General features: G+C 54.6%; 14 protein-coding genes across 14 annotated transcripts; 11 read left to right on the top strand and 3 right to left on the bottom strand.

The window, feature by feature from the left end:
• Positions 1-3,651: 3,651 nt before the first annotated feature.
• On the top strand, positions 3,652-5,280 carry CLUP02_15060 (RNA recognition domain-containing protein; the record flags this gene model as incomplete). The annotated part of the gene is made up of 4 exons (XM_049293984.1): positions 3,652-3,866; positions 4,275-4,566; positions 4,618-4,860; positions 4,915-5,280. The coding sequence occupies 4 exons, from the start codon at positions 3,652-3,654 to the stop codon at positions 5,278-5,280; spliced, it is 1,116 nt and encodes a 371-aa protein (XP_049151130.1).
• Positions 5,281-6,487: 1,207 nt separating this feature from the next.
• Positions 6,488-8,218, top strand: CLUP02_15061 (uncharacterized protein; the record flags this gene model as incomplete). The annotated part of the gene is made up of 4 exons (XM_049293985.1): positions 6,488-6,535; positions 6,609-7,346; positions 7,437-7,750; positions 7,981-8,218. The coding sequence occupies 4 exons, from the start codon at positions 6,488-6,490 to the stop codon at positions 8,216-8,218; spliced, it is 1,338 nt and encodes a 445-aa protein (XP_049151131.1).
• A 115-nt stretch (positions 8,219-8,333) lies between these two features.
• CLUP02_15062 (electron transfer flavoprotein domain-containingprotein) lies at positions 8,334-9,336 on the top strand (the record flags this gene model as incomplete). The annotated part of the gene is made up of 3 exons (XM_049293986.1): positions 8,334-8,384; positions 8,494-9,136; positions 9,254-9,336. 3 exons carry the CDS (start codon positions 8,334-8,336, stop codon positions 9,334-9,336), a joined length of 777 nt encoding a protein of 258 aa, XP_049151132.1.
• Positions 9,337-10,548: 1,212 nt separating this feature from the next.
• Positions 10,549-11,549, bottom strand: CLUP02_15063 (uncharacterized protein; the record flags this gene model as incomplete). The annotated part of the gene is made up of 2 exons (XM_049293987.1): positions 10,549-11,313; positions 11,391-11,549. The coding sequence occupies 2 exons, from the start codon at positions 11,547-11,549 to the stop codon at positions 10,549-10,551; spliced, it is 924 nt and encodes a 307-aa protein (XP_049151133.1).
• A 334-nt stretch (positions 11,550-11,883) lies between these two features.
• On the top strand, positions 11,884-12,217 carry CLUP02_15064 (uncharacterized protein; the record flags this gene model as incomplete). Its single annotated transcript, XM_049293988.1, has 3 exons — positions 11,884-11,938; positions 11,987-12,049; positions 12,105-12,217. 3 exons carry the CDS (start codon positions 11,884-11,886, stop codon positions 12,215-12,217), a joined length of 231 nt encoding a protein of 76 aa, XP_049151134.1.
• A 107-nt stretch (positions 12,218-12,324) lies between these two features.
• Positions 12,325-12,722, top strand: CLUP02_15065 (uncharacterized protein; the record flags this gene model as incomplete). The annotated part of the gene is made up of 3 exons (XM_049293989.1): positions 12,325-12,391; positions 12,454-12,510; positions 12,577-12,722. The coding sequence occupies 3 exons, from the start codon at positions 12,325-12,327 to the stop codon at positions 12,720-12,722; spliced, it is 270 nt and encodes an 89-aa protein (XP_049151135.1).
• A 38-nt stretch (positions 12,723-12,760) lies between these two features.
• CLUP02_15066 (uncharacterized protein) lies at positions 12,761-13,070 on the bottom strand (the record flags this gene model as incomplete). Its single annotated transcript, XM_049293990.1, has 2 exons — positions 12,761-12,873; positions 12,929-13,070. The coding sequence occupies 2 exons, from the start codon at positions 13,068-13,070 to the stop codon at positions 12,761-12,763; spliced, it is 255 nt and encodes an 84-aa protein (XP_049151136.1).
• Positions 13,071-13,377: 307 nt separating this feature from the next.
• Positions 13,378-15,404, top strand: CLUP02_15067 (major facilitator superfamily transporter; the record flags this gene model as incomplete). The annotated part of the gene is made up of 5 exons (XM_049293991.1): positions 13,378-13,634; positions 13,768-13,851; positions 13,951-14,134; positions 14,263-14,655; positions 14,802-15,404. The coding sequence occupies 5 exons, from the start codon at positions 13,378-13,380 to the stop codon at positions 15,402-15,404; spliced, it is 1,521 nt and encodes a 506-aa protein (XP_049151137.1).
• A 1,866-nt stretch (positions 15,405-17,270) lies between these two features.
• CLUP02_15068 (uncharacterized protein) lies at positions 17,271-18,058 on the top strand (the record flags this gene model as incomplete). Its single annotated transcript, XM_049293992.1, has 4 exons — positions 17,271-17,446; positions 17,588-17,708; positions 17,768-17,849; positions 17,937-18,058. The coding sequence occupies 4 exons, from the start codon at positions 17,271-17,273 to the stop codon at positions 18,056-18,058; spliced, it is 501 nt and encodes a 166-aa protein (XP_049151138.1).
• Positions 18,059-18,119: 61 nt separating this feature from the next.
• Positions 18,120-19,560, top strand: CLUP02_15069 (carbamoyl-phosphate synthase; the record flags this gene model as incomplete). The annotated part of the gene is made up of 2 exons (XM_049293993.1): positions 18,120-18,308; positions 18,379-19,560. 2 exons carry the CDS (start codon positions 18,120-18,122, stop codon positions 19,558-19,560), a joined length of 1,371 nt encoding a protein of 456 aa, XP_049151139.1.
• A 52-nt stretch (positions 19,561-19,612) lies between these two features.
• Positions 19,613-19,747, top strand: CLUP02_15070 (uncharacterized protein; the record flags this gene model as incomplete). Its single annotated transcript, XM_049293994.1, has 1 exon — positions 19,613-19,747. The coding sequence occupies one exon, from the start codon at positions 19,613-19,615 to the stop codon at positions 19,745-19,747; it is 135 nt and encodes a 44-aa protein (XP_049151140.1).
• Positions 19,748-20,149: 402 nt separating this feature from the next.
• On the top strand, positions 20,150-21,304 carry CLUP02_15071 (uncharacterized protein; the record flags this gene model as incomplete). The annotated part of the gene is made up of 1 exon (XM_049293995.1): positions 20,150-21,304. The coding sequence occupies one exon, from the start codon at positions 20,150-20,152 to the stop codon at positions 21,302-21,304; it is 1,155 nt and encodes a 384-aa protein (XP_049151141.1).
• Positions 21,305-21,412: 108 nt separating this feature from the next.
• Positions 21,413-22,601, top strand: CLUP02_15072 (uncharacterized protein; the record flags this gene model as incomplete). The annotated part of the gene is made up of 6 exons (XM_049293996.1): positions 21,413-21,474; positions 21,535-21,741; positions 21,766-21,830; positions 21,900-22,061; positions 22,136-22,235; positions 22,373-22,601. The coding sequence occupies 6 exons, from the start codon at positions 21,413-21,415 to the stop codon at positions 22,599-22,601; spliced, it is 825 nt and encodes a 274-aa protein (XP_049151142.1).
• A 43-nt stretch (positions 22,602-22,644) lies between these two features.
• On the bottom strand, positions 22,645-22,998 carry CLUP02_15073 (uncharacterized protein; the record flags this gene model as incomplete). The annotated part of the gene is made up of 1 exon (XM_049293997.1): positions 22,645-22,998. One exon carries the CDS (start codon positions 22,996-22,998, stop codon positions 22,645-22,647), a length of 354 nt encoding a protein of 117 aa, XP_049151143.1.
• Positions 22,999-23,037: the final 39 nt, after the last annotated feature.

Below are 23,037 nucleotides of genomic sequence, written 5' to 3' on the forward strand. Positions count from 1 at the left end.
TATTCAAGTACAAATAGAAACTTGGGAATCTCAGTCAGACGTAAAAGCTGGAAAAAGAGAAATTATACGTCGTGATAGTCGAGTTTAGAGACAATCCTCGAAACGTCATTGAGTGCTCGGAATTGTCTGGGGCACATGCTCTTGCGAGCGAGCGTAAGGCAGCCTGTCAAGGCCTGTGTATCGGTCAGCCACAAGCATGGATAACAGCCGACCTCCCCAAGATCCAGGTACGTCTTTTGCATGCGCCACAGGTGGGAGAGAATCCCATCGAAGAGTTGCAGGGCACCAGGACCCAGTGCCGGAACTTAGACAGTCACTAATCCCAACAAGATTAGAGCGGCGATTCATGGGCTGAGACCCCCTAACAACTAAAGATGCGGCGGTGTGCTGCCTTGCATGCAAGGTAACGGTTGGGCGGGCTGGGACCACCTCACGCACGGGAGGTCGGCGCTGGTGTCACTCTCCAGGCAGGGCGAGTAACAGCATGCCCCATACCGAAGAAGCTCCTGTGGAGAAGCTTGAGGCGCTTTACTGCGAGACGACAGATGAGGCAAAGTCAGGGAAAACCTTCACGACTCAGGTCTCCGCCTTACCACGCCTCGAGCTGCTGACACGACTGTTTCCGTCCTCACCGAATCCCATGCGAGCTCAGGATTCTTGCTGACGATGGCGTCCACCAAGCGAAATAGCAGGCGCAGGTCTGAAGACGCGGACTCATCTGTTCTGCCCGGGCAGTTGCTCTTTGCGCTATCCGAACATCCTCAATACTATCCTGGGTGGGAGATTGTCTGTCGATCTGTACGCGCGACAGTCATCCCCTTGCTGATTGGTGTTGGTTGAGCATCGGATATTCGCGCTCGTGTTGACATCAATATCGGACATGAGAGCGCGGGATTGATAGGAGTAGCTGAGTCCAGGACAAGGGACAGAGGGAATCTGCTGCCCTCGTCCCTTCTTTGCACTGTTGGCCGCCCCCCTGCGTTGCACCGTTAAGACCCATGGAGCTTTAGCGCGGATTGCTAGGGGACCCTCACCAAAATCTTCATGCGCTCCGCGAGATCCAGTGGGCCGTGGGAAATTGTATCATTCCGGACGCCAAAGCATCTCTCCGCGGTCCCATAGATACGGGAGGACGATGCTGACCAGGGACGGGAGATGGGCCCTGAATTGGCATCCGCCGGAACCACATTGCTGAACCGGCCGGGCCAGCCGTCGCGTCACTCGCGTGTGTGCAAGCTGTGAATGTCTTGTATTGCCGTAGTTGAGGCTTGGGATTGGCGACGTGTAATTACACTGCCGACTGTGACCCGTCGCTTGCTCTAGGCTCAACGTCCGGTTTGGTTGATAGACTACTGCAAGGTGCAAACCAAGCTAGAAAACAAACTGCATTGATATATGGTTTGGCTAAGATGAACCAGCGTGACCAGGTTCACTGAGGCAAGGTTAGGCAAAACAGAATCCATTCGGTAGACGCACGCATACAGGGTAGTCTCTCGCGATGGACCGTGGATTTAAATATCCGATTCATGTCTCTCGCAGCGTCGCACGAGGCAGTCCAGGAAATAAGATCGAAAAGATTGATCGTGATCGTTGACTGTGGTCATTAATAAAAAAAGGGGTTTTGCGCAATACTGGCTCTGAGAGAAATCAACTCACGTCCAGACAGGAGAGGGTACTTCGTACCAGGCCACAAATGGTATCAATAAGCAGAGGATGAACGAGCAAGATTTGCCGGCATTGGGCTGATTGTGAGCTTTCAGAGATAATGTTGCACAAGAGCGTCCCATCCGGCTGCTCTCACAGTGTAGACATGAGAGGTTATAACCAGACCATTGCGAGCAATCTTCAAAGAACACAGCCAGCAATATGAAGTAGAAGAGTGTATACTGGGCGAGGTGATTCCTTTCAATTGTTGACAGGCGGATCCCAGGAAAATCGTGTTGTTTGATGCAAGTCTTGCCGATGTTGAGCAGTGAGGTACGAATACCGGCGGCCAATCGGGATCTGTGGATGCGGCAAACGTGGGCAAATCGGGCCAGCAAGCACCTGGGGGCCATCTTGGGGATGCCAAAATATCAGACTTCAAGGTTTGTGGACTGAAAATCGCACGTGAGCAACCACAATGGTCGCGGGTAGCTGCAAACACTTTGGGCCGACACAAAGACAAGTCAGGTCCGCTATCCGTCCTCCGTAGAGACCAGACCGTAGCTGCCGAGATCTTTGTCGCATTTCTGGCGGCCGGTGGCTCCACGAACACGCACATCAGCGGGTGGGCACTGGTTCAGGCCTGGCTTGGCTAGGATCCCATCACGACCATTTTGCGGGGGAAGAGTCATACCACCGCCCTGATAGGCCAATGCTGTTGTCACCGCCTGGGCAGATCACACAGGTTTCTTCTCGTGTGAGTTGCATGTTTTTTGTTGATGGGTTGCTCAGCCTAAGTGTCTTTCAGCCAGTCAGGGCTTATGTTGACGACCGACGTGGTTGATAAGGTCCGATGTATAAATTAATGTTGCGGTACCGGTACTCCGCCCTCGAAAGGTACATCGATGGAAAGGGGGGGAAAGTAAGAAGAAGAAAAAGAAGCAATGGAGAAGCTGCACCTTTCTTCTCCTAGCAGGGGTTGCCGTCTGGCCCATCTCTAAAAGCCCGTGCTCTGTGGCTTGAACAGATGGCCTGTTAGGTACCTGCCATGTCCAACACTATCGTGTGGGTCTTTCCTGGATGGATGGCATTCCACCGCCTTACCTTCCCAGGGTTGGTAAGGGGACCTCCTTCCACTTCAACACTGGCAAGACGACCTTTCATGAAGGTTTAGGTTAATAAGGCACCTAGGCACCTATGGCACCTTAAAGTAGGTAAATAGTTGACGCGTGAGGAAAGAGATGAGGTGAGCAGCTTCATCCCGCCTCATGGTTCAAGGCACTTTCTGACGTGGAACTGAAGCTGTCCCTGCGTGTTTGCACAACAGAACTGTTCTGTCCTGGGTTCCTGTTGATAAATATATCGTAATCATACAAAAAAAACAATAAGCCCATCGCGTCATCCGGCGAGAAACATATGGAAAGCTGCTGCGCTGCCGTCATTTCCATTCGTGCCTTCCCCCTTCCCCCTTCTCCTTACCCCATACCCCCCTACCCGGCTGCTGCAGACACAATAGGCAAGTACCCACCCACACCCTCGTCTTTCCGCACCGCCACAGCAGCTTAGGAGCCCGCTCTTGCCATCCCAAGGTACCCAGAACGTGGGCCGCACCTGCTGTTCGGTGGGTTTGCGCCTCGCTTACCCTCGTCCTCTGTTTCCCCTGCTCACCAGAAAAAAAATATTTGTATTTGAGGTCGCGGCTTGAGCCATCCCTTTCCTCTCTCCTTTCCCTCCACATCACAAATTCAAGATCCTGTGTCACCGCGCAACGCAACGTCGTCTGTCAACTTTTTTCAAGCTTTCTAGGGCACCAAGCTACCCTGAGAAAATTCCCCCTCATTGTTTCAGAGTTCTAATCCACCGAACTTCCATTCTCCATCAATCTCGAATCTTCGTTCCTGCCACCGGGTCCAAGTTCGCACGTCATCTGTTATCACGCACTTCACCGAAACGCAGCCTCAACCTCCACAAACCTCCGTCTCCATCCACCAGACCAACACCGCCAAAATGTCTGCTGCCGTCGAGAAGGTTTCCGAAGCCGTCAATGACGTTACCAATGCTCTGAGCAATGCCACTATCTCCGACAAGGCCGCCGATAAGCCTGCCGCCAACAACGATGCCGTCCTCGCCAGCGCTGCTGAGGGACGCCGTCTGTACATCGGCAACCTGGCCTACGCGACAACGGAGGGGGAGTTGAAGGAGTTCTTCAAGGGTTACCTTGTGTAAGTTGTCGCGAATCTTCTCATCGTCACTTTTTGTCGTCACCGACCTTATTGTCGTCCTCAACCTGTCGTCATTTCATCATGGGAGCCTACTGTAGGCGGTAGTGCGAGCTTGTTTCCGAGGAAGCTGTACCTTCCCAAAGCACCTGTTCCCCACATATCCTCTACGGCAACGCTTCTGACATCGCATCGATGCCCACTTGCTTGCATCGTTTGCATTTGACTCACGATGCATCGAGGTTGGGCGTCGCTTTGCGTCCGTCGCTGCCCTGGTGCTGCTGTTGCCTAGACCGCTTCTCTCAACTGTCACGATGTTGCAGCGTGGCCTCTCATCCCTCCCCTGCCCCGCAAAATTCCACCCACTTGCGTCACACATGACAACTCATACTGACCCGCCTTTTTCCATAGTGAGTCCGTCTCCATTCCCAAGAACCCTCGCACCGACCGACCTGTTGGCTACGCCTTCGTCGACCTCTCCACCCCTTCCGAGGCCGAGCGCGCCATCTCTGAGCTTTCCGGCAAGGAGATTCTCGAGCGTAAGGTCTCGGTTCAGCTTGCCCGCAAGCCTGAGCCCGCTGGAGAGAAGACCGAGGGTGCCAACGGTGAGGGTGCTGGTGAGGGTAACCGCCGCCGCGCCTCCGGTCGTGGCCGTGGACGTGGCCGCGGCCGTGGCGGTCGTGGTGCCCGCGGTGGCCGCAACGTAAGTTGAAGTCAAGGAATAGTTCGCGAGAAGCTGCTTACAAATTTACAGGAGGATGGCACTCCCATCGAGGGTGCTGCCGCCGAGGTCCCTGCCGGCGCTCCCGCTACCTCTGAGGTTCTGCCTCTGACCGATGCCACCAACAAGGATGCCGCCAAGACCCAGAAGGCCGGCGAGTCCGCTGAGGCTCGTGCCCCCCGTGAGCGTCGCGAGCGTGGCCCTCCCGCCGATGGCATTGCCTCCAAGACCAAGGTCATGGTCGCCAACCTCCCCTACGACCTGACCGAGGAGAAGGTATGATATCATCATTGGCTCTGTTTATTGCCTAGTACTGACACATTTCAATAGCTCAAGGAGCTCTTCGCCGCCTACGAGCCTTCTTCCGCCAAGATCGCTCTCCGCCCCATCCCCCGCTTCATGATCAAGAAGCTTCAGGCTCGCGGCGAGCCTCGCAAGGGCCGTGGCTTCGGCTTCGTTACCCTCGCCTCTGAGGAGCTTCAGCAGAAGGCTGTTTCCGAGATGAACGGCAAGGAGATTGAGGGCCGCGAGATCGCCGTCAAGGTCGCTATCGATAGCCCCGACAAGACCGACGAGGAGGCCAACGCCCCCAAGGAAGAGACCAAGGCCAACGGCACCCAGGAGGCTGCCACCGAGGCCGCGGCTGCTCCTGCTGCTGCCGAGACCCCGGCTGCCGCTCCCGCCACCACCGCCTAAATGTGGGCGACCAACCTACAGCCCCGGCAATGCGTCTTGGCCCAACCTCCCGAGCCATTGCCTTTACGAGCTTTACGATGCGGTACCTGTTACGACGATTTCAATTTTTTGGAAGTGCCCACCAAAAAGGTGGCCAAATACATCTACGTCTGCCTTTTTACGAGATTCGCTCTCGGTAGATAGGCCAAATAAGATGTGCAGGGCTGCCACCATCCCTAAACTAATACACATGATCTTACCGGCCACCTCTTCTGTACTTGTTACCTGACCTCGCATTTTCTCCGTCACCCTATGCTGGGTTGTAAATTAGCTTAAGCTGGAGGCGGTCTAAAAGGAAGAGGAAAAGTTTGGCGCAAAACGTTTCAAATCGGGTAGCTTTTTACAGTTAAACAAAAAAATACAAAAGGGCGGTGCAACACCAAAAATCGGTTAGAGAATGCATCATCGTTGAGTGATTTTAAGGTTGCGTACTGTGGTTCGAGTTCGCAGAAATCGTCTGAACGGCTGCTAACAGAGTGCTGCCTTGCACAGTTTGCACATGGACTTCCATGGCCATGCAAATCTAGGAAGGTAAGGTATGTCGTTCCTAGGACCTTGACACTTTTCGTTGAGCATTCGGTGGGAATCAGTGGTTGGTTTCAGTGGTGCATGTATAGCGTTTCGAGGACTATCATTGGGTGGCGGCAGAGCCCCAAAAGCCAAGTGTCCCAGACCAAAGTCTGGACCTTTCCTTGACTGTCGAGTCTCCAGCAGAGCCCCATGGAGTTGAAGGCCCCCTGTCTACCTTACCTTGTCTTTTGCGCCGTGACTACCTGACCGACGTGAGAGATTCAATATGTGCTGCCTCGATTGCTTGAATGAGAATCCATACACTCGAGCATGACGATAACTCCATGGGCCTGGAAGCACAAATTGGCAGGTTGGTGTTACCAGAGACTTGGTAGCTCACGTGTCCGTTCCCTTGGGCCAAGAAACTCAAATACATGGATGAAATTGAGGGCAACGTCAGTCACTAAGAGGTACCCAACCCGACCAGACGCCCAGACTCCCGCACCCTAGTCGACTGCCAGCAAAACCCCTTATCGGCATCGAGAAAGCCCCTCCACAACTCCTCTGCGACAAGACAACCTCCCACGTACCTCAATCAGCTCTCCTTTGCCACGCGTTTCCCCTCATACCCAATCACCAGCCCTCATTCCTTCCCACGATGGCTTCCAAGGCCATGTGGGAGGTTGATCCCGAGACGCGCGCCAAGGTGAGTCTTCTCCCAAGTCGAGTGCCTCGCTTGCGACTTCGCGACTCGCCGCTAACCCAACGTCTCCTCACAGCTAGCCGCGATTCAAAAGGAGGCCAAGAACAACGTCTGCTGCGACTGCAACGCACCATCCCCGCAATGGGCCTCCCCGAAGTTCGGCATCTTCATCTGCCTCTCATGCGCCGGTGTCCATCGCGGTCTCGGTGTGCACATTTCTTTCGTGCGCAGCATTTCAATGGACGCATTTAAGCAGGTCGAGATCGAACGGATGCGCCTGGGTGGCAACGAGAACTGGCGCAACTTCTTCGAACAGCACGAGGACACCAAGATGAGAGGCATCTCGTGGGACGACGCGACGATCGCGGAGCGATACAGTGGCGAGGTCGGTGAGGAGTGGAAGGACAGGCTTTCTGCCAAGGTCGAGGGCAAGGAGTACGTTCCCGGCGAGAAGAAGCCTGCACCAGCACCGGCGGCGAAGCCCGCCAGCCGAACGGGCACACCTCTCAGCAGCACAAACAGCCGCGCCGCCAGTCCCGGCAGGAAGGTCAAGGTGGACGACAAATACTTTTCCAAGCTCGGCGCCGAGAACGCCTCCCGATCCGAAGACTTGCCTCCCAGCCAGGGAGGAAAATACGCAGGATTCGGCAGCAGCCCCATGCCCGAGAAGAAGGAAAGCAGTATCCCGACCGTGGATGATTTACAGAGGGATCCAGTGGCTGCTCTGACCAAGGGGTTCGGCTGGTTCACAACCACCGTCTCCAAGACGGCCAAGACGGTCAACGATGGCTACATTCAGCCCACAGCGAAACAGGTGGGTGACTCTTCTACTTCAATCATATCTCCTCCGGCCCCGGCCCGAACGAAGAACTCCGGACTAATCCGACGTCCTCCTTGAAATTAGCTTGCCGAATCCGACTTTGCAAAGCAAGCGCAGATGGCGGCGGCCAACGCGGGCCGCGTCGCGCAGCAGGGTGCCCGCAATGCCCATGACGGCTTCAACCGCTTCGTCGAGGGCGGTCCCAGCCAAGGGGGCCAGGGCGGGGCGTCGAGACAGGCGCCGTTGGATGAGAGCAAAAAGGACTTTTGGGACAGCTTTAGCAGTCTGGCGGACCAGAGGCAGACGCAGAGCGGTAGTTCGATTGGTACGTCTGCTATGGGCAAGAAGACTGGAGGTGCTGCGGCACCGGCTGCGAAGAAGGACAATGATGGATGGGATGACTGGTGAGTGCGGGCGTTATATACGGTGTCCGGAAAGGAGGGTTTAGGGGTTGTGTGGGTGAGCGGTTGTTGTGCTTTGGCAGGCCTGCAAGTCGAAGAATATCAATTTAGACTGCAATATCACTTGTTTCGACCTTAGAGACGCTATGCACTGGTATGTCTAGTAGGTGTGCAACTGTTAAGCTAAGTGTGTCTCATGCTTTCATGGTGACAGTGCGCTACTGAGTGGATAGAGTTGAGCGAAGCGAACTTCTCAAAGCCGAGATGCCTTCATGTGAGGGCGGGACTTCCAAACGAGCACATCGACCAAAAATGAGAAGCTTCGGGATTATGAGCCTGCAAGTCGGCGTCTACGCTCGAATGACCGAAAAGGGCTTACGGTGGGGCGGTGACCCGAGGTTAGCCGGTATCGCTAACGACGGAGGTCCCATTTTCCCCAGTGACGACACGGACCTTGACCATTGAAGACCTCGAGCTCCCACCACAACCTCCAATTCCCATCTGCGCAGTACCACAAGCAGCCCCCCTCCACGCATCAACACCGGGCCATTGAAGAAGCATAACGAGAGAGAGCCCAGTCATGTCCGCCCTCCGAATCCTCGTTCCCGTGAAGCGGGTCATTGACTATGCTGTACGTCTACCAAAGCTCTGCCCATGACCGCACGCAATGGGCACTCCCGCAGAAATTGGCTTGTGATTGTGTGGTCCTCAACTAACATCAATGGTTCCGCAAAACTTAGGTCAAGCCCCGAGTCAACAAGGCCCAGACGGGCGTCGAGACGGCCGGCGTCAAACACTCCATGAACCCCTTTGACGAGCTCTCGGTCGAGGAGTCGGTCCGCATCCGCGAGAAGAAGCGGGCGCCCGGCGGCGTCGAGGACATCACCGTCATCTCGGCGGGACCCCCCAAGGCCGTCGACGTGCTGCGCACCGCCATGGCCATGGGCGCCGACCGCGCGATCCACGTCGAGACCAAGGAGGGCGACGACCTGGAGCCCCTGAGCGTGGCCAAGCTGCTGCGCAAGGCCGCCGAGGAGCACAAGTCCAACCTCGTCATCCTCGGCAAGCAGAGCATCGACGACGACGCGAACCAGACAGGCCAGATGCTCGCTGGGTTGCTGGGGTGGCCGCAGGCTACGTCGGCGAGCGTGGTGGAGTTTGGCGAGGGGGATAGCGTGAGCGTCACGCGCGAGGTTGATGGTGGCGTGGAGACGGTCAAGGCGAAGTTGCCGATGGTGATTACGACGGACCTGCGGCTCAACGAGCCGCGGTACGCGAGCTTGCCGAATATCATGAAGGCGAAGAAGAAGCCGCTTGAGAAGAAGAAGCTGGCCGACTACGGGATTGGTGTTGAGAAGAGGTTGAAGGTTTTGAAGGTTACCGGTGAGTCCTTTTTTGCGCTCTTGGCGAAACCACTGTCTTTTTCCCTACATGCCTGCTCAGAAAACGGATTGGTTATGTTTCCTTCTGGAGAAATTGCGAGCTAACCAATCTTCACAGAGCCCCCTCAGCGCCAGGGTGGCGGCAAGGTCGAGGACGTTGACGGTCTCGTTGCGAAGCTCAAGGAGCTCGGCGCCTTGTAAGGGACGTGTCATGGCTTGTACCAATACGAAGAGACCCTTTTTTGCAATAGAAACGATTCAAACGCAGGCTCCTCGGATGTTCGGACATGATCGCGGACGCAGTATGCGGAATACGAATGCACTTTCGAGCCATCAATGATATCTCGCGGCACATCTTGACCAACGTAATATGTTCGTCATGTTTATTACTGACATCGTAGCTGTTCTACAAAAGCACTAGACTCACGGCACTGGTGGCCCTCCATTGCGTTAGATCGATGTACCAGGTCCTAGCCCGGCTGTGTCACATGAAGATTTCTTGCTGCCACGCCATTTTGTGCGGCTCGAATCGGCTGACTTCTGCCATCTTGAAGTCGAGGGAGAACGATAAGCGACATGATCATTAATTGTTCAGACGGAAAAGCAAGCTGATATACCTTGCCCCCCCTTAGCATCTCGGTCGAGAGCTCGGCCCAGGGTAGGTGTTACGCGGTGGTCATCCGCTTCGCTGTCGAACCTTGTAAGATGGTTGTGGACCATAGGCAAGTCAACGGAACGGTCCGGTTAGCGACGTGAAGCCGAGCACGCAATGTACCGCCCATACGGAATCGGCGAGAGTAAATTCAGATTGCGAGGCATCTCGGAGATAGGTCTCGGAATGCGAAGGCACATGGGACGCGGGATGCGGTTAACCAGCATGAACGTTTGCTGCGCTGAGTTTGCTGATTATTCTAGATTGAACTCCGCGACATGCATCGGCTCGTCTGGTTAGGTCGACCTCCAAACGAATAACGTCGAACGTATGCAGAGTTCACCATCGTAGCCTGCCAGTATCTCCTAGTATCAATCACAGAGGGCAAAAAAACAAAAGCTCGGGTGCGAGGTCCGGGAATCGAACCCTGACTACGCTACACCTACGAAGCCCTCCATCTGCTTGGGAGAGCAGACTTCTCAGGGTTTCTCACCAAGTTCGTATCCTAACGTCTCAATGCGCTATACCGCTCGGCCACCGGGCTCGATTGGGCTTGGTTGAGGAAAAGGGCGCTCGATTTGAGTATAAGGTAAGGCAAGCACTCCTACGGCAGGTGCTCATCGAGATAGTATTCATAAGGCAAGTAGTCAGCCTAGGTGGGTCGGGTGTATATTCCATAGGAATAAACATGGGATCGCATAGGCCGTCGTCCAATTCTTTATATCGAATACAGTCCCCTGCGGCCCTCGGGAAATCACCCATCACACCTGGCTATACGAGCTTCCACCGGCAGCTTCATCAAAGTCCATCGCCTCCTGCAGCCCAACAATGCTAAATAGCTTCCTCGGCGAGAAATCAGACTTTGTCCCGACCACGCCCGTCTCCTTCAATCTCGCCAGCGACTCGCGAATCGCCTCGTACGCCGGCGCAATGGCCGCAAACGGCACAATCATCATGCGGTACCCCAGCTCCTTGGCCTCGGCCGCCGTCCACGAAGGCGTCGCACCGTGCTCGACCATGTTCAGCAGCACCGGCGTCGGCGCGAGAGCCTGACACACCATCCTCGCCTCCTCCGCCGACGTCACGCCCTCGAGGAACGCGACGTCCGCGCCCGCCTCGACGGCCGCCCGGAGCCGGCGCAGCGCCTCTTCGAAGTCGTGTGTCTGGATCGCGTCGGTGCGGGCGATTACGACAATGTCGGAGCCGATTCTGCGGCGCGCGAGGAAGGCGGCTTTGATGCGGGAGACGAAGACGTCTGTGTCGACAACTTGTTTGCCTGTCAGGTGGCCGCAGCGTTTTGTCTGGACTTGGTCTTCGATGTGGAGGCCTGCGACGCCGCTTCGGGCGTATTGGGTTACGGTGCGGGCGACCATGTTGGGGCCGCCGTACCCTGTGTCTGCGTCTGCTACTAGGGGGATGGACGGGTCTAGGTTGGCGAGCATTTCGGCGTGGGAGCGCATGTCGTCTAAGGTTGCGAAGCCGAGGTCTGGGAGGCCTAGTTTTGAGGCTGATGTTCCTGCGCCGGTCTGGGTTTCGCGTGTTAGTGAAGGGGTGGGAGTTAGAATGAGAGGTTGAGTTTGAGTGTGGTTTGGTAGGCTTTTACCATGTAGAGACCGTCGAAGCCAACTTCGAGTGCGATTCTGGCGCTGAAGCCATCGTATACGCCTGGTAGGAGGATCAGGTCGTCGGTCTCGCTGAGGCGTTGCCGCAGCTTTGTTGCTGCCGAGACTGGGGTTGAGGAGCTATCGTTGCTTGATGTCATTTTCGGCTTCGATTGCTAGATCAATTTCACTATGATGGGTAATATCTAATTGATCTCAACTCTTCAGGCTAGTGGTAGAAAATAGTTGGTCAATTAAATATCGGAATCTGATATCCTTATGAAATTGCGGGTGAATGACAGAGAGATAGAGAGAGAAGAAGGTCAAAGTCCGAGGAAACCCCGCCAAGACGCGCCGGGATAGTGTCCGGGGATTGTCTAACCGACATCGCCTCCCTCATGACGCAACTGCCGTGGATGCAGTTAGGCTAGTGTTGTATTCCCATGCCCACATTCCTGTGATCGTCGCTTTCTTCAACGACTCTCCATTGTTAACATGAGGGCCAACTCACCATTCGGACATTTCGGGCAGACGGCAACGGCAGACGCGGGTGTTGCTGGCTCTTGGGTATATTTTATTTCTACGACTGATCATTCAGAGAGCCCCACGCTCTTGCGGGGTGGAGGGGCATGGCTTATTCCCGCCTTGTTCGCTGGGCTTTGTGCTGAACGATAAACACGACTTACCTACTTGAACCACTGTGTACTGTGTTTGAGCGAGCGCCGAAGTCGGTTTGGTTCTGGGTGCTTCCTTTGGTTCTAGAACTTCGGAGCCGTTGCGGCAAGTTTGCTCGGGTGTTATGAGGTCAGAGATGTACACATGTATATGAGCTAGTGAGCCGCATAGTCCCACGGCTCATTGAGCTTCGCACGACGATGGTGTGAGAACGTCATGGGTGGGTGGAATGGGCGATTAATGTAGGTATAGCAGGCCATCATGAGACCTGTTGGTACAATACCTTCGGTGTTGGGCAAAGTGTCTCAATATCACATGTGTAACATTGGTCGAATATTTCTTAGTCAACTATAGTCGACTATAGGCCACTTGCGATGTGACTTCGTTGAGCATATACATATCCTATCTTTCTTGAATCTCACAGCATGAGGAACCGCCCACCATGCTGTATGTGATTGTAGCCATTCCCTCTAAATGAGAAAAAAAGGATAAATGAAGACCACGATTCTGAAGGTCCGTTCCCTATCATAACCCCTCACGGAAGCGCATCGGCCGAGTCAAAAAAGCCCCCGTCCGATCATACGCTCGTCCATACCACAGTAGACAGACGGTATTGGACGAATAGACTTTTCTACACGCTTGAGCCCAAGCTTTCGTAGATGACCTACCATCCTTACCCTCCCTTCCTCCCCCAACGTCACAGCCGCGACGCGTTGTAGAGTTTGAGAGTTGCATACTTACCTTTACCTGGCGTTGGCAATTTAAGCATTTCGGGGCCGCGGGAGAAGGATCCCTTTTTGACTTTGGAGTCTGGAACGTTGAGCAGGAAAGTCGTCCACCCCCCCGCCCAATGTGATGAGAACACACTCGTTCATGGTGACATGCTGAGACTTGACTGTGGTAATGATAACCGGCAAAACCTGGAAGCCAAGCTCGTTATCGGGACCTATGGTTTTCGGCTTGTTGATGCCTTGCTGTTTTGCTTTGTTGTTTGAGCCATTTCCCATGTGCTGCCGTATGAGTGATGGGAAAATGTGTATGTGTTAGTGTGGAAGGGGGGGAGAGGAGAGGGGAAAGGAACACAAACCTTCTGGCCTTTACCATCCAGGTCATGTCCACGTCCGAAAGCGAGGTCGACGCCAGCCCGGTTTGGCTCGATATATCAAAAGACAAAAGCTGCCACACCCACCCTCAGACCCTTTGGTCAACGATTCATCTTCACCTCGCATTCTGAACCCCCCTTAACCATCGATTTCTAATCGTTCGCGCTGACAATCGTACACTGGAAGCTGGAAGGAATCCGAAGTCGCCAAGATGGGCAAAATCACCTCGACGAGTAAAGAGGAGGTCTCGGTCGACACGATCGAGAAAGGCCCGCTGCCTTCCGCCTCGTCGCCGCCGGCGTCCCCATCATCGCCGCGGCTCGTCCTCGAGACCCCCGATGAAGTGGCCATGGCACACCCCGAGTGGCGCGCGGCGGAGAAGAGCCTGGTGCGGAAGCTGGATGTGACTCTTATGCCGGTGATTTGGACGCTGTACATGTTCAATTACCTCGACAGGAATAATCTCGCGTACGTTTATTTTCTCGTCTCCTCTCCTGGGGATTTTGGTTCCTTTGACATTGGAGTTGCTGGTCCGCTGTTCCGTAGCAGGAGGAGAGCTTTTCGCAATATGCTGACGTGTGATGATCGATCCGCGGTATAGACAGGCCAAGTTGGACAAGTTTGAGGCGGATCTCGGGCTCGTGGGGGAGCAGTTCAACACCGCCGTGGCGATATTCAACGTCGGGTGAGTCTTTCCTTTGGGTCATTTGCCGAGACCCTCTCTCTCTCTCTCTCTCCGTGTGTTTAGGACTGTCGCTGACCCCTTGTCTTCTTGGCGAATTAGGTACATGGTCGCCCAGTTGCCGTCCAACATGCTCATCACCCGCGTGCGTCCGAGCATATACCTCCCGTGCTGCGTGCTCCTGTGGTCCTGTGTATCGGCCTCGACGGCCGCGGCGAAGAATTTCTCAAGCCTTGTCGCTATCAGAGTGATACTGGGTATTGTTGAGGCGCCGTTCTTCCCAGGGGTAAGTGACACAACTCGTGCTTCTTCTCGCGGACATTCCATCTTTTCGAGAGGCAATCTAGCTTGTTTCTCTCCCTAAAGCGTAGAGAACCCTCGACCTCTGCTAAACCGCAATTTCGTGATGGCCAGATCTTCTACGTCCTCTCCTGCTGGTACACCCAAAAAGAAATCGCCCTCCGCACAGCAATACTCTACTCGGGCATGCTCATCGCGACCGCCTTCTCGGGACTCATCGCCGCCGCCGTCTTTGCGCACCTCGACGGCGCGCGCGGGCTCGCGAGCTGGCAGTGGCTCTTCATCATCGAGGGCGCGGGGAGCTTCGCGTCCGCGTTCGCGGCGCTGGCTTTCCTGCCGGATTACGTCGGGTCCCGGACGGGTATGTGTTCGTGGCTCATGTCAGAGCGAGAGCTGCAGGTCGCGGCGCAGAGGATGGCGGCCGATCGGGTTTCGGTGCCCGAGGAGACGTCGAGTGTGTGGAGGGGTTTGGGGCTTGCTGTTAAGGATGCGAGGACGTGGGCTTTTGTGAGTTTCCCACTCTAACCCCCCCCCCCCCCTTTTTCCCTTCTCATTGATCCTGCCGCTGTTTTAGGGAGCGCAGCTTCCCCCCGCTCTTGAGAAACGCATAGTAGAAGAGACAGGTTCTCGACTGACTTGGACGGCGCTCGCAGGTCTGCATGATGGCCTTCTACCTCTCCTCCCATGGCCTCAACAGCTTCTTCCCGACAATCGTCCAGGGCTTCCGTCTAGGCTCTAACACAACGACCCTGATGCTCACCGCGCCCCCCTACCTTCTCGCCGCGGCCGTCGCCCTCTGCGTTGCCGTCTCCTCGGACCGCCGCGCTGATCGGGGGCTCCACATCATCGGCCCCGTCTGCGTCGCCATGCTCGGCTTCGTCATCTCGGCGGCGACGACGAACCGGCCGGCGCGGTACCTTGCGAGTTTCCTGTACCTTCCGGGAGCCTTTGCGTCGACGGGATTGATTTTCAGTTGGGCGGCGAGCGTGGCGAGCGAGACGCCCGAGAAGAGGGCGACGGCGACGTCGATTGTGTGTTTGTTGGCGCAGGTTGGGAATATTTGGAGCCCGTATTTTTTTAGGCCGGCGGATAACCCGGGGTATCTGCTTGCTTTTTTGCTTATGATGATGTTTTCCGTCATGTGTATCGGGACGGTGTTTTGGATGAGGTGGTCGCTTGGGAGGGCGAATCGGAGGATGGTGGAGGAGGCTGAGGCTGAGGGGACGGGGAGGAGGGTGAGGTTGTATATACTCTGATTGAAGAGGACGGAAGAAAGGTAGAATGGTTGGCATTGAGTGTTCTGATCTTATGAGAGCGGACCATCACTTGATGTGTGACTTGAAGCTTGTAGAAAATGAAGGGTATTAGACTTGATGGGTAACATCTCAGCAAGGTCAACATCGTGGTCTTTAGTGGCCTCAAACTGGCTTCAGTAAAAGGTCACCGGCTCGCAGCAATGAAACTGAAGCAGTCTCCATCCTGCTGCTAGGCCATCTCATCTTGAATGCTTCGTGTGGATTCTACTGCTTACAAGATCACTTGACGGTGAGGCGTCCGTCCCCACTTTGATAGCTTCATATAGAGTTTGAAAGAGTCCCAGCGAACGCGGTATGAGAAAGTCGTGACTTTGCGGCGAAGGTTGGCCTTTTTGTCCACAATGCTGACTTGACGTCTGTTGGCGACAGCGCCATGAGAACTCCAGAGTCTCAAACACGAGATGAGGGGTCAGAAGCCAAAGTTCTTGACCGCATCCTTGGCATGTATGTAACCAGACATGTTCGACCAGGCAGCTGCTGACACGGTGAGACCACATGTCGAGGTCGAAGTCGAGGTAGCATTCCGTAGAATCTCGCAAGTCTAAACACAAAAGACGAATGAGACAAAAAGGCGGGAAAAAGAAAAGACGACAAGTACACAAAACCCCCGACCATGATGGCCCGCTGCGCGTTGTTCGCGTGGTTGCGTGGCTACGTGCTTAGAATCATGTTGTACTAAAGTCATTGGCTGAAAGAGGCAGACCGCCTTGAGTGAGCCGGGGTTTCCGAGCAGATGGGTGCTGCAAGGTCCTGCATCTGTCTTCTTTCAAAGTTCCAAACACGCGCCCCTCCAAGAGTCCAGACAGGAACAAAAAAGGGACGCGGGAAGGCGGGCTCGAGTCGGTGTAGACTGCAGGATCCCGGAGAAAGGGTTGAAAGGGACTCTAATCGAGGGCTTCCGTTTCTGGTTGGCAAGGGAGGACCCGATAGCTTGCGATAGGCCGGCCGCCACAGTGCGTCCCCGTTTGACAGCCCCGTTCCGTTGGAAGAGGCAGGAAGAGTTGTTCAGTCGTTCTAGCCCAACCGGGGAGAGGTGAGGATGAATGTATTTGCATCTAGGCGATTTATGCAGGGAAACCCAGGGCTGTCTACGGTATGCAATGTCAGCAGTTTTAACTCACCCAGTGGGACGGTCACCTCTACATAGTACATAGCTGAAAGTGGGACTCCGAGCCCGGCGGCGGGATGGGGAGGGCGCGAGAGAAAAGCAAGACGAGAAAGAGCCCACCAACTCTGATATTGCGTCAATTTTGGGGGAATGAAGCTTTGGAACAGTGTGTCGGGTAGCTGCAATGGCGATCCCTGGGTCAAAAGCGTCTTTCCGCAGCCCAATGCCGGCTCAATGGCACGGCGTAGAATTTTTTCTAGTGCTGAAGTTGTGAACAGAGCATTTCCGTACATACAAAAGTACAAAGCACGGCGGGCGGTGATGTAATTGTCCAAGAGCACTTTACCGCGTAATTACTGATAGGACCAGTCCAATTCGGCTTCAGCAGGGCTGATAAGAAGCAGGGGCAAAATGATTAAAGGGCGGAATTGCTAAAAGGCTGGGCGAATTATGTAAAGCCCCGCGATAAGGAACGACATCGGCGGGCGGGCGGGCGCCCTTGTGCAGGTACCTTACCTACCTTACCTTACACTACGGTTTACCTGCCGGCTGTCAGTGCCCGCCCGGTGCTTTGGTGACAGCCCAAGCTTTGGTGCGGCGAGATTTTCCCCTGCAGGCATCCTCACAACGGGGGGCCCGTTGACCCCCTTCACTGGTTGACTAGCTAATCAGCGACCGATCTTTCCCCAAAGGGTCCAATGACAAGCTCCCCGAAAAAAATTTGCCCAGCCCAAACCCAAGTACTGCTGCTGGCTATGACCTGCCAGGTTGACCTTGACCTGACGTTGAATACCTGGGACTTGGACGGGGTGAGCGGTGGTGGAGGTGGAGGAAGAGGGGCCCCGTTTGCTGAGGTACCTACTGCGCTCCATCTGTGTGACTCCGTGTGCCGGCGCTCGTGCTTCCTATTTTTCTACCCGATCTCCTCCCACCGCTTCACTTCTCTTTCTTTTCTTTCCCTTTCCCTCCTCCAGATCCAAAAATCCTGCCGCATCGTGCAACACTCTCGTCACAGATTATATCCAGCCATCATCCCTCCACAACCTCGCCTCGAGCACTTCACTACCCTTCTTCTACTGATTGATCATTTGCAAGCTGCCCTTATGAACGGGCGTCCTTCAGTCTTCACCTCTCAGGTATGTAGATGATTTTCATTCATCTCTTATCCAATCCTTTCCTTGGTGGTTCGTCTGAGCTCGCCCTCTTCGTGATACCTCTCGACCCCGCCGCCAAACTCTGTCTCAAGCTGGTGCCCATGGCCCAATTGAAGCTCCTTGGTGTCTAGTCGGCTTGCACTGAAGACGCATTGCTTCCTTTCAATCATTGATATTGCTAAATTTCGGTTGCTGACTCGCTATCTTCAGGATTATCTCTCAGGTTAGCACAATACCCTCGATTGACTCACCGCCCCTCCATAGTGGCACGCGAGACTGACCATGTTTCCCACCCCCCAACAGACCACTTGTGGAAGGCTGCCAGCCCCTAAAGTGTCTATCCAAACCACAAGGAACTTCTTCTACAACACCTTTACCTAAACCACAGCCAACATGTTCTCTCGATTGGCTTCCCTCACCAAGCCCGCGGCCAACGGTGCCGCCGGGTTGAGCTCCGGCCTCCGAGTTCAGACCCGATTCCTCTCCGGCCAGGCCGCTGGTAGCAAGGGCCGCAAGATGCCCTTCACCCAGACCCGTGCCACCAACCCCGTCGCCAACCTCGACGCCACCTTGACCATCCGAGTATGTCACCACCGAGAAATATCTACCTACTTCGCGATGATAGAAACAAGCTTGCTAACAATCCCTTCAGGATGGCCCTGTCTTCTCCGGCCGAGCCTTTGGAGCAAACTCCAACATCTCTGGCGAGGCCGTCTTTACTACCTCCCTGGTCGGATACCCCGAGTCCATGACCGACCCCTCCTACCGTGGCCAGATTCTGGTCTTCACCCAGCCCCTGATTGGCAACTACGGTGTGCCCTCCAACCAGCGTGATGAGTTTAACCTCCTCAAGTACTTCGAGTCCCCTCACATCCAGTGTGCCGGTGTCGTCGTCGCCGACGTTGCGACCGAGTACAGCCACTGGACCGCTGTTGAGAGCTTGGGCAACTGGTGCGCCCGTGAGGGTGTCCCGGCCATCTCTGGCGTCGACACTCGTGAGATCGTCACCTACCTCCGTGAGCAGGGTTCCTCCCTCGCTAGGATCACCATTGGTGACGAGTACGACGCCGACGAGGACGAGAGCTTCATCGACCCCGGTGCCATCAACTTGGTCAAGCGTGTCAGCACCAAGGCTCCCTTCGTTGTCGAGTCCCCTGGCGCCCGCTTCCACGTTGCCCTGATCGACTGCGGTGTCAAGGAGAACATCCTCCGCAGCTTGGTCAGCCGTGGCGCCTCCGTCACCGTCTTCCCCTACAACTACCCCATCCACAAGGTTGCTAGCAACTTCGACGGTGTCTTCATCTCCAACGGCCCTGGTGACCCGACTCACTGCCAGGAGACCATCTACAACCTTGGCCGCCTGATGGAGACCTCCCCCGTTCCCATCATGGGAATTTGCCTCGGCCACCAGCTTCTCGCCTTGGCCGTCGGTGCCCGCACCATCAAGCTCAAGTACGGCAACCGCGCCCACAACATTCCCGCCCTCGACTTGACCACCGGCCAGTGCCACATCACCAGCCAGAACCACGGTTACGCTGTTGACTCCTCCACCCTCCCCAGCGACTTCAAGGAGTACTTTGTCAACCTCAACGACGGCTCCAACGAGGGCATGATGCACAAGACCCGCCCCATCTTCTCCACCCAGTTCCACCCCGAGGCCAAGGGTGGCCCGATGGACAGCTCCTACCTCTTTGACAAGTACCTCGAGAACGTTCAGATGTTCAAGGACAGCGAGAAGATCTTCAAGGACAACCGCCCCACTCAGCTCATGCTTGACATCCTCAGCAGGGAGCGTGTTGGTGTCGAGCCCACCACCCTCGCCGCGGCTGCTTAATTGAATCCGCATTGTGTGATCAGAATAGGGGTTACTTGCGTCCTGGTGCAAAATGGGGTTTCTGGTTTTTTCTCTTGTAGTTATGGGTATCGCGGCAGTTGATTTGGGGTCTATTTGGACCTTGGGCATACATATCAAGTGGGATTTGATGATTCCTTCTTCGTTTTTTTCACTACACAGTTCATAGCAGCTCTGAGAAAGCTACTTTCCAAATTGAAACCCAAAACGTTCATGATATGGAAACATCATTCTTCCCCCAGTTCCTTCTCATGTGACATGAGGCTAAAAAAAGCAGCAGCTAACGACCAGTACAACCACAGTGGTAGGCGCCGCGTAAGATGAAGATTGCCATTACCAGAGGGAAAGAAGAGGTGCTGATTATGGCAGGCATAGCAATTGCACAGAACGGCAATGCAAGGGCGTTGACCAGCCTAGGCCTTGACCAGTATCGTTGAGTTCTCGGACGCCCATCACTCACCGTACGCACTTCATTTCCACATCACTCTAGCACATACTGCAAACGTATCGACAGCTATCTCGCCGCCTTTTCAGTCTTTCTCGCCGCCTTATACCCTTTTTCGTATCCGTAATGACAACTTCAGAAGTCGAGATTCAACCAAAGGACAGCTCTTCGACATCGACCGGCATGGATGATCTCACCTACGATGACTGGGCGGACCTCATTTACGATAAATGGGAGGATCTTCACGCTGCCGACGCCTCGCAGCTTGGTCCGTTGTTCACACCAGAAGAGTCGAAGGAAGTCGACGCCCTGCTAAAAGTCTGGATATACCCAGTCTATGGTCAGCAGGCGGACTTGTGCGCAGCTGACGCCTTGCATGAAGGGCAAAGACCAAATCAAACGCCTTTTGGTAGCGAAGGCGTCTTTCCTCCCAAACCCTTCGTCCAGGCGCCTTTGTACTTTGAGAATTCGGCGCAGAGCTGCAATGTCACTGGGCTCAATTGGGGAGTATTCACCAAGTGGGTGGGCGCCTATCGAAACATCTCGCCATCGGAGTCGTCTTCTTTACCAGTGTTTTACTTTCCTCCGCCGAGCTTTGAATCTGCCTCTCCACCACCGTCTTCGAGTATACATCTTGCATCGAGCGAATATACTGCAGTCGAAGGACAAGCTTCCCACATCCCAACCTACATCGTCGGTATCGGCGGTGGCCCTTCGAGCGGCAAGTCAACACTAGCCTTACATCTTAGCTACGTGTTCAAAAAGCTTGGACAGAACAGCAGAGTCTTCACAATTTCGCAAGACGCCTATATCCTCCCTCCTGCAGATTGTCCACAAATAACTCTGCGAAGTGGGAAGCGTGTTGTCCACACAAACTGCTTATTTTCAGTTGACTGGGAAGAGATGATCAAAGACGTCAATAAGTTGAAAGCAGGCAACTATAGTTTCCTGTCAGGTCGGATAAGGGAGACATATGCCACTGCAAAGGGTCGCCGTATTCGCTGCCCGCACCTGAGAGCAGGGGATGTCACTGACCTTGTTCGTCTAAGGGAGGCCACTCTCTCCACTGCGGCCAAATCAGGTCGTCAGAGCTTCTGGCTAGCTCAATTTTGCTACAAAACACTCACAGACTACCCGGACAACCAAGAGATCTCGACATCCTTGCCATCACAGCTGATCCTGATCGAAGGCCCTCTCATGAACGCTGTTTGCCCTACAGCCTTGCCGCCTCAACAGTCGGGATTTGGAATTTTCCGCAGCGATACGCAGCAGAAGGCCTAGGAAGCTTTACGAAATATAATTGACCTCAACTTGTGTCCCAACGTTTCAGAGCGAACTGCAAGAACTTGGGCATCAGATCGGCAGGAGCAGTACAGTTAGTACCAAGGTATGCCTATGCCTCGCTTTGTCGCAGAGGGCCTCACTGAGGAATACTTTGACGAAGTCGCCTGGTAAGAACACCGCCAATAGTGACGAAAGAAATGTGGATAGAATGGCTCATGATACGATAGGCCGGCCTACAAGGCGTACCACTCTCACCATGAGCCTGAAGATGATGGCTCCAGGCCCGCGACATACAGGGAGCTCTTGAGATGGGCTATGGACCAAATCTTCAGGGTGAATGGGGTTGTTGGACATCCATACCGGAATGGTCAAGGAGACCAGCAAAGCCAAGGACGAGAGCAAACTAATGAGCTACTCGAGGCAGATGGGATATTGTCAGGGGGAATTGACTAGACGAGAGGGTGGAAGAGACAACTTGTCACCGAGGCTTGGTCATGGGGCCACTTCATATTGAGTTCTCGCAGTCAGTCAGGACCCTTCTTTTTGTAGGTGGCTTCTCTTTGGTCTGGGGACACGGAGTACATTCCAACAGAGACGCAGCTTTTGAAGCATTATCAACCAAGGACTCTCCTTCTTTGCTTGATTCGTTGTCAACTACGCTCTTTTCCAGAATCGAAGCTGGAAGTATTGGGGCTCGACTCTACCGAAGAGTTGCTTCCATGGAGGGCCTCCATTCTGACTGCCGACGAGACGGGTGTCTGAAGAACGTATAAATCCCCTTCGTCGAGTGCAAAGATCGCCATGGATCGATCACGAGCATCAAAACAGGATGGACCTCGACGATGTTCAAGAAGCACCTTCAATTAGCTAGTGGTATCGCAACGTGGAGTTATGTGCCTGTCCCCACGTCTCTCTATGGTTTCGAACCGTCGGTTGGGGGAAAAGAAGAAGAAGAAGAGAATAATACAGTCTAGACCTGATCTATTTTTGTGTGTTTGATCCTTTCCGCGCCCGCCCAACCGGCAGTCTGGGATGTTGTTGAGCATACAGCTAATGCTCCGTAAGTGACGCATTCCCTCGACGGGGTCCCTCGACGCATTCCCTCCACAATGACCCGTTTTCCTTCCAAGTTTTTGTATTGAATACTTGCCATGATTTTTTTGGTTGGCTCTCAGAAGAGCAGGATAGGAGGAGTACCATTTCCGAGATCATCGTAAAGTTGGGGATGCTCGAAGTAATCGTCCCAGCGCCTCGGCAGCCTGCTGTCTCCAAACCTCTTCACGAACGTCGTTGAGCTCAGGATCATCCTCCACCACCAACACCCCTAGTCGCCTCTGCTACGCGGGTTTCCATGCTGGGGGTGGTGTCATCACCGTCGATGACCCAGAAGGCGAAGAATACCCAGGTCCGCCTGGAATGACCAGCGGGGGCGTCACAGGGCGAGTACGCAGGGGACAAAAGCATAAATCTTGGCCAGCGGCGTTGCGGCAATGCGGGAAATGGTCCGTAGTCTGATTATGGGGATCGCTGGGATTATCGACACGCCACGGACAATTGCAGTAGTCTGTTTCCAAATGGTTGGGACATTCAGACTTGTGAAGTTGCCGTCGATTGGACTCGAGATTGCTAGGCAAACCCACTGGAGGCCTGGACGTGATCGCGGAAGGCGTTTGGAACGCAGCCATAGGCATGATGGAAGCCGAAGCAGCCAACCGATCACTCTGAGGAGA

This window comes from Colletotrichum lupini, chromosome 8, assembly GCF_023278565.1.
Source record: "Colletotrichum lupini chromosome 8, complete sequence".
In the NCBI taxonomy this organism is placed as follows: domain Eukaryota; kingdom Fungi; phylum Ascomycota; class Sordariomycetes; order Glomerellales; family Glomerellaceae; genus Colletotrichum; species Colletotrichum lupini.